A 9,237-nucleotide genomic window follows, 5' to 3' on the forward strand; every position below is an offset into this window, starting at 1 on the left:
TGGCACTAATTTGAATCATCCCTGCAGAATTAATGCTGTTGTACATGTGATTTGTAACCCATGCAAACCCACTTGTCATGTCCCCTTTTAATGCACCCCCTGTATTGTGTATGATAAAAAGACATATACAAATACACAGAGATATTGTTTATTTGTTACTGAATGACAGATGTATTAGTTCCAGTTTGTTTGTGGCATTAGCTTTAGTTTATGACTTCAAACAGATGAAAACAATCTGTGTTTTTCAGCCTCTCTGTGCACAGTGTGTGTTTTTTCTCCCTTGCCACAGCTTCACTGATGGACTTTGGTTTATCAGCAGCAGTGTGGTTCAGTAGGCAGCTGGATGCCTTTGTCTGGCCACAGAGAAGAATTTCAGCCCAGCTCCACCCACATTCCTCTCTCATAAACTGCGGCATCCAGTCTAGTTCATAGTTAGTATATGAAAGGTCAGGACTCCTCTGTGGTAATTTAAAAGATTTGCTTAAAGTGTAATTCCAGCGCTAAATCATCCCATGGTCTTTTTTTGGCACTTACATACATCAAATAAACCATTGAGACCCTTTTTTTCGTGTATGAACTATTAACGGAGAAATCCGAGAGAGTCGCTAACAGCCAGACGTGGCTAACACTGATTAGATCGGGGCAGCACAGAAAACAGCTTTTTAACCAATAATACTGCTCAAAATACCAACAAACCTCTGCAGTAGCATGATAAGAGTCCCTACACATAAAATGAAGAAGCAATGGGCTCCTTTCTTTTGGATTGACTTTGGTTAAAGACTTGAATGGACTTTACCATGAGAGGAGCTGGTACAGGGGCCAGTAGGTAAGTCTTTCAAAACACTCCTAATAAACTCTGGGTTCGCTAACTACGGTGTTGGTGCTTCGTTTTATGTGTAGGGACTCTTCTCATGCTACTGCAGAGGTTGGGTGTTGTTTTGAGCAGTATTAGTGGTTAAAAAGCCGTTGTAATGTCTTCACCGTACTGCCCCGAGCTAATCAGTGTTAGCCACGTCCGACTGTCAGCGGCTCTCCTGGATTTCTCTGTTAATAATTCATACACGAAAGAAAAACTGTCTCGATGGCTTATTTGATTTGTGTAAGTGCCAAAAAAGACCATGAGATGACACTTTAAAATGCACAGTGTGAATGATCAGTCCTGGTCCTGGTTTCTCCAGCCCAGCACTTTATCCTTTCCCATCTTTGTATTGAAACTGTTGCACAATAATTTCCCTCGGGATGAATAAAGCATCTTGAATCTTATACGACTACAGGAAACTGGACTCACAGATTTGGAGTAAAACCAGCAGGAAACATTACTCTTGTAACACCTAATCATCTTTATGTCCTTGGGGTTGTTTATTGTCTCATTGTGTAGGTTATTTATTATTATTTTTTTTAGAGGAGCCTGAAATATCCGCTGCCATTAATCATCCCTTTCATCAATGATCGTCCACTTCATCAGTGTCTGCAGCTGAAGTCCCTTTGGCACCAGCTGATAAAACTGACGTCACATCACTGCGACTACGTCACTTGCTGGAGGAATTTACCAAAGATCGTTTGTTGTAACGATGTTTCACTCAACGCAATAATGAAAAGACGTGGCTCCGTAATTAAAACAAGAAAACAAAACAATAGCAAAATAGTTTGATTTGATTTGATTTCTGAAAAACTTAAGGCTAAAACACAAAAGCTGTATCATAACCTTGACCATATGTAGTTTTAAGTTATACCGGGTTATTTCTACCCGGTTTATTTTTTTTAAATTGGTGAGTCACATTTTTCCTTTGCCTTTCTAAACTCTTGAGTTGCCTTAACATGTACATTTCCCCACTGTGAGATCGATTAAAGCTTATTTTATTCTTATCTTGTTTGTTTTGCTTATTTTTCTTTTTTACCTGGGTTCCTTCTTTCAAGACTATTTGTTTTATAAGTATGGACACCAGTACACACTGGTACCAGTCCATTGTTTGCTGGTTTCAAACGTTTGTTAAGATGAAATGTGAATGTGATGAAATGTCAATCATAAACTATCTTTTATTGCCAATATGGAATTATTTACTATAGCCTATATAATATATGTATTTACTTATTATATGTAAAGTGTGGAATTATTTACTATAGGCTATAGTATTTATTTATTTATTGCATATACAATGTTGAATTATTTACTTTAGCCTATAGTATTTATTATTTATTTATTTATTGTAAAATGTGGAATAATTTACTATAGGCTATAGTATTTATGTATGTATGTATTAATTGTATATACATTGTTGAATTATTTACTATAGACTATAGTATTTATGTATTCATTGTATATACAATGTTGAATTATTTACTATAGCATTTAGTATTTATTTATTGTATATACAATGTTGAATAATTTACTATAGCCTATAGTATTTATTTATTGTATATACGTTGTTGAATTATTTACTATAGCCTATAGTATTTATTTATTGTATGTACAATGTGGAAGCGTTTATGAAATGTTGACTGTTTTGTTTTATCTTTTGTCTGGACCACAGGAAGAATAGCTGTTACTACGGTAACTAAAATGGGGATCCTAAATAAAATAAAATAAAATAAAGAAGTAGCACAGGCTGGCCTATGCTAATGTAGATATGAGTTCTACAAGGAGAGCTTTTTATGCAGTAATACACCAGTAGTACACTCATTTCTTGTGTTAAACTTTACATTTTGTGCAGTCTATGTGTATATTTATGTATATTTCTGTATCTCCTGCACCCCCAAGTACAAACACCGGCTCCCTGTCCTAGAAAGTCATCTGAAACACACTTATCAGTAAAGGTTGGTCCTGGTGATCGGCCGTCGCGTGTTCTTCCGGCGGAGTGAGCCTCTGTCTCCGCCTCCTGCCTCTGTTGTGTAACGGCTGCCCCGCCCTGGTCACTTTAAATACCACCGCAGCGTGAACCGTTACACCGGGAAACACCCACGGGGACGCATTGTTGTTTATAACGTACATCTTTCACCGTGTCGTTTTTGTTTTTACTTGTAACATGGAGCTGGACCGGCGGCTGCTGCTGGCCCACTGCGCGGCTCACGGCCTGTCGGTGGTGGCGGGCTTGCTGGTGGTCGTGCCCATGGCTCTCAACGGATCCGCCTTCAAAGGCCGCTGCGCCGTCTTCTCCATCGGCTACTGGAGGACGGAGGACCGGGGAGAGCTGCCGACGGGGGAGCCGGGGGACGCCTCCCACCTGGTGGTGCAGCAGTGGGGTCCACCGGCTGCCTGCCAGTTCGCCACGTTTGTCGGTATCTTCACGGTGCTGTACGGGGCAGCGCAGGGCTGGAGGAGCCTCTTCTATCTGCACGGACGACATGATGAGTGAGTGACACAGAAACCTGACCTACATCCGCCTGCACGCCCCTCTGCTGTGGCTCTGCCTCATTAATGTGCTTTATTTGCTTTATAGTTATAACTTACTCTACTACATTTTGAGTGTTGTACGTTTACTTTACACTCCGCTACGTTTATTTTAATGCAACAGAGTTACTACTGGGGGGTCCACTAAAATAGTTTTGTCATAATCTTTCCAACCTTCTCTCTCTTCAATGTCTGAAAATATACATTAACATGAATGCAACGTGTTGTTAGAAAATAAAAATTTGTAAATAAATAAGTTAATACAATTACACAACCTTTATGATAGTCTTACAGGCTTATAGGAAAGGCTTGCACAGATACAATTGAGCTTAAGGATTCAATGTGTCTTCCAAATGTATGTTTAACATTAACATATGATGCCCAGCTGTATGAATATGTTATTAATGATCATTCCAGTAACTTAGTATTGTATGCACCATAAAAAGCTGTGTGTAAACGCTTTAGGCTGCCCTATATGTTAGGCCCAATTTAATATGCAACTCAGTTATATAATATATTTGTAGGGGTTTCAGCTGAGGGTCCTTGGCCTAAAAAACGTTGAAGACCCCTGTTCAAAGTTATAGAAAAGCTCATGTTACCCAGCAGTAAAGTCATTGAAGTTATCTCCACCAGCTGCAACATTAAAGTGATGCAGCTACACATTAATATATCAATAATTATAATCCAGTTAAATAATGCATGTGCTGAAATACTTTTACCGTAAGAAGATCTTTTACTTGTAACAGAGTATTTTACACTGTAGTATTTCTACTTTTAAAATATCCCAGTACTTCTTCCACCACTGGTTATAATATAGTAGTAGACCCAGAGCAGCTGCTGTAGTAGTGGTAGTTGTAAATTAGAGGTATAAAGTACTATTTAAAATATATTTTAAAGACTAGAACTAACTTTTTTTTCTTTGCTGTAATAGCAACACTTGTATGCAAGTACTTTGCTATGTCCTAATATATTTCGGTCCTGATGAATGTACATACATGCATAATGTTTATTGTTTATAGAAATGCTTGAATTTAGACGAATTAAAAAAATACAATACAAAAATACAAACAAAGAAGCTGAAAATACAAATTATAGGCATTTCTTCGGTTTAAGTCAGATATAGGTTGGTATTCAAGCTCCGATGATTAATCGTTTTGTCTATGAAATAAATAAAAAAAGGTAGTAAAGTCCATGTTAGAGCCCAAGATGCTGTTTTATTGCTTTGTTTTGTCTGAGCAACAGTCCAAAAACCAAACGGCATTCACTTAACTGTCAGATATGTCAAAGAAAAGCTGCAAATCATCATATTTGAGAAGCAGAACCTCTCACAAATGAACCATTAATTATAAAAAATAGATACCATTAACTGACTAATCATTTCAACTGGTGTTTACTCACATACCCAACACGCAGCCTTTTATCTACATTCATATCCCCATTTGTCTGATGGCTGTCTGCGTGTGTGTCTCTGCTCAGCACCCTGTTTTCGTCCTTCCTGACGGTGCTGCTGAGTGTGTGTGTGCTATTCCTGTCCGGAGGGGCCAGCGTCATCTTGTCTCTGGGGCTCGTCTCCTGGTGTGACACCGTGACTAATCACAACACACGGCCGTACAGGTACGTTGCTGTCTGATAGCGGGACATCCTGCGTGTTGATGTTTGGTTTTAAACGACGATCTTTCAGTCAAAAGTTCGAACTAGAGGAGGCTCCTGATCATTCTCACCCCTTCATGTTTGTGTTCAGCTGTGCAGAGTCCCAGTCTGTTCCACTTTACCTGGATGTGGACACCTCCTCTTTCTACACACAGCTCAACTTGGCACAGGTAGGAGCGCTCACAAGTACACGCAAATAAACACACACACACACACACACACACACACACACACACACACACATTGTTTACAACAGATTTTTTGTATTCTTCTTGTTTGTTGTTTGTTATGGAATGCTGTTGTTTTAACTTATCAATACTAAAAAGCACATTCATATAGAGTACATCAATATTGAGTTATAAAGTTGATAATATGGCTACTAAAATTCATTTTTTGCTCCCAAAGTCATTTTCAGTCAATGCAGAAACTGTTGTAGAGGCAGCCAGGAAAATTAACTTAAGGTTTTTCACAGCGATCAAAGACATACCAAAATAAAAGACTTTTTGTATTTTTTTATTTTTATTTTAATGGATGTAGATTTCTTTTCTGCCTGTTGCAAAGAAAGATAACATCCCTCCTCATCCCTTTTACAAAGGTCTGATTAGCTCTTTAGTTTTTCACAAACTGGGGGAAAAGTTATTGGTAGCCTCCACATATAAACACACCAGCATGCACCGCCACCAACTCAATATCCTTCCAAAGTCCCACCCTCCTGACCTCTGACGCTCCCTCCTCCCCGACCCCTGCAGTGAGAGAGAAATGCTGTGTTCAGGTTTCGTGGGAAGTCCGAAGTTTTGGACCTCCAACTAAGTGGAACCTCCTAACGAATTCAGGGTGGATCGAAACTACCCCAAATTCTGTAGTGGGAGGTTCCACTTTGACAGGCATTCAAGTGCACTTTGCCTAGTTGGAGGGCCAATACTTCGGACTTCCCATGGCACTTTAATGCAGCATGAGCAGTGCAAAGGAAGCAGAGCGATGGATGACAGGCAGGAAGCTCTGCAAGTTATTTTATTCTGACCGAAAAAAATGATTGGTCAGACTTTTAGCAGAAATATATGAGAATTAAATATTTTTGAGTTCAAACACCACGCCATACACTTATTAGGCGCATTTTAAGATTACAAAAGAAAAGTGTAAAAATGCCAGAAAGGTAAGAATTGCTTTAATTGATGACACCTTGTGTCCTCAGGCGTCTCTGTGGGGAGTGACGGCTCTGTGGCTGGCTCAGTCCATCCTGGCTTTCCTGCGGCTCTACCACTCTCACAGCCAGCACATCAGCGGGCCGTGTCGTCCCCGAGAGAAGGAGCTGCTGCTGGGACACAGTCCGTCTGACAGCTGCTCCCCCACACCTCCACATCCTCCTGCAACACCAACCATCTTTGTCTAACTGAGAGTACGAGGTAGTGATGCAAGAGGATACATTTAACTGTGCAGACTAAATTTAGTTTTAAACCTCATGTTTTTTCCTCATAACTATCAATAATGTCCACTGGATAGTTCTCACCACGGCATGTAGAATATGGGTATGACAGCGTGGTTTAGGACATATTATTCAATCTCTGTCATTATTTTCACAGCATACATAATTAACCTTCTTATATAATAAGAGCCTGACTGATAAATGCTATGGCTGTATGTGGCAGTTGATAACTAAGAAAAAATGTCAGTATAGAAATGCCAAAGATTTGTTTCAGGTTTGAAACAGTGTCTCCATTATATAGTTTGTCCTCCACAGAGTGTATTAGGCTGTATTATGTAATGATATGAGGGTTGAGCAGGGCCCGCATCCTCATCCTGAATACATCCTGTTGTATAGAGTGCTGAAGGCATGATGTATTTTTGTTGGCCAACTTGGACGTCAGCATCACCCTGGTTCCCTCGACAAGAAGGCAACATGATTTTCTATTGGATTTTGGATTCTTGCAGAAAATCAGCTCTGTGGCAAACAAAAATTCATGTACTTATGTTTTGTTCAGCAAGATAATTTCAAATGAACAACACTTTGAGGATTTTTGAAGCGTAAATGCAATGACAAAAAGCTCTTGTAAGCATCTATATTTCTGAATGATCAATACCAGTTGATCCAAAAGCTTTAAATATTCAGTTTGCTGCACGATATAAACCATTTTTAACCTAATTACCAGTCTAGATAGCTGGAAAATATTAAATTCTAATAAGCTACCAAATGGGGGAAAAACCTCCACGTCAGCCTCTGGGTTGTTATACTGAGTTTGAGATATCGGGAAATTCTGTCGCTGACGTTCTTTCTCATTTAGCAAAAATAATTAGTGTCAACAAAATGTTGGCAAAATGGATACAAAGCCACCGTCGCTGACTAATTCAATCAATTCAGCAGATTTAAAAGTTGTTTTTATATCTTGTTTCACTTTTTAACAAACTGCTCAGAAAAAACACTACAAAAGAAGCTTATTCAGGCATTTTATCTCATATATAATGTGTGAATAATGTGTGAACTCTTAAATAACGGGAGCTTTTCCCGTTCTTCCCATCCTGCCGACATTACTTGAACGACGCATTCATTTTTTGTTTTTTATGACATGAGAAAAATATCAGTCTGTATGGACGGATTAGGAAAGAGTTTAAACTGAGAAAACTTTTCTTTTTTAAATCATGCAGCAGACTGAATATGTTTTAATCTATACGGTTAAACGAGTCTTAAATCATTCTGGAAATGGTCGTAGTGTTGTTAAATGAGCTGCTGTGAAGGGATTTATTTTAAGCTCGATACAAGAGAGCCACTAACGGGTACTGACCTCAGCTCTTTATAGAGACAAAAGGGATTTAACAGAATTAAAGAAGACACTCATCAGGAAAGTTGAAGCAGATAAATTCAGTGATCTAATAACCTCAGTGTTGTTTAGAAGATAAGTATCCTCGTCACTGTGACTTTGTGAATTAATGCTTTCTATTTATTCACGTTACTGATGTCGCAACACGCAACCAAATTGTGTTTCTCCTACAGTCTGTTTCGAATATATTTAATATGCATGGTTGTTTACATTTCTGCTGGAGTCTGACATTTTTGCACAGTTGTGTCCTCATCAGGGAGAATACATGTTGTTGACAGTTCTGAGTGTAATATTCAGATGTAGCACTGAGGCGCTTTTATTGTGAAGCATGTGGTGAGAGTGTGACTGAGCCACAGAGTACCAGGCTCACTGTGTGAGCATGACCCGAATGTTCTGTTGTGTAACGGAAAAATCCCGCTGGCCTTCTCTCTTCTTGTGACGATGTTTGCCATGATGCTGTTTGTCTGGATGCAGCCGCTCTCAGGGCGTTAATGAAGCAGTCAAATCTTCTCGAATGAGACTAGAAATTATGTGACAGTTTTCATATTGAGAGATGTCTGCGGAGCCCAGAAGGGTCAGTGAAGAGGAAAGAAGTTACTAACCTTTCTGAGTTTATAAAACAAATGATTCAAGGTCGTTTTCTAAACTTCTCTCCTGTTATCATCGACCCAAGCGGCTATAATGACACACAGACAGCGGAGCCAGAAATCTGAAGTAGAGAGAGATGAGACAGTAATGTCACATGAAATGAATTGTAATATATGAGCTGTTTTGTGTATTTTAATTGGTAACGGTCTTCCTTTAACCTCTTATACCTGTTTGTGCTCATTCACATTCCTGTCTTTTTTTGCATTTGTCTTGTTTGTGGAATAAAAAGCGTCCCATTATGAAAGAATGTTGTCTCAACTCGTGCATACTGAAAAAAATTACATCTGTGTACATCAATACTGACTTATGAGTTGAGAATGTAATTGAATTAGAGGCAAGCTTTGACACTTTATTTCCATTGCCTTTAAAAATAGGATATTACTGAGATATAAACAATTATGAATAGATAATAACATGTCATTAATAGGACATTACCACACATTAATGTTTCCAGCGGAAGCAGTGCACTGAGCTTTAAGGCAGCACTTTGCGTGGAGTAGAATTACTGATCTCATATAAAAATCTGCTCGCTAACGTAAGTGTCAGCAGCAGCTGTGAGCTACTTAGATCGTTACACTTTAAAAGTGTTTACTTTGACAGTTATTGCCATATTCCTGCTGTGAAATGTTGGTCACAGATGCAGATTATCTTTTTGAAACCCTTCTATAAATGTGGTAGAAATAAAGTAGCTCATTCTGTCAGGTAGTATATATATATATATATATATATATATGATAC

At 38.8% G+C, this 9,237-nt stretch overlaps 1 protein-coding gene across 1 annotated transcript; it reads left to right on the top strand.

Annotated features, from left to right (window-relative positions):
- Positions 1-2,944: 2,944 nt before the first annotated feature.
- On the top strand, positions 2,945-7,881 carry LOC310948036 (transmembrane protein 179). Its single transcript, XM_083915036.1, has 4 exons — positions 2,945-3,349; positions 4,865-5,002; positions 5,130-5,208; positions 6,231-7,881. The coding sequence occupies exons 1-4, from the start codon at positions 3,024-3,026 to the stop codon at positions 6,426-6,428; spliced, it is 741 nt and encodes a 246-aa protein (XP_083771162.1). The 5' UTR covers positions 2,945-3,023; the 3' UTR covers positions 6,429-7,881.
- Positions 7,882-9,237: the final 1,356 nt, after the last annotated feature.

This window comes from Echiichthys vipera (assembly GCF_963691815.1).
Source record: "Echiichthys vipera genome assembly, chromosome: 6".
Classification (NCBI taxonomy): Eukaryota; Metazoa; Chordata; class Actinopteri; order Perciformes; family Trachinidae; genus Echiichthys; species Echiichthys vipera.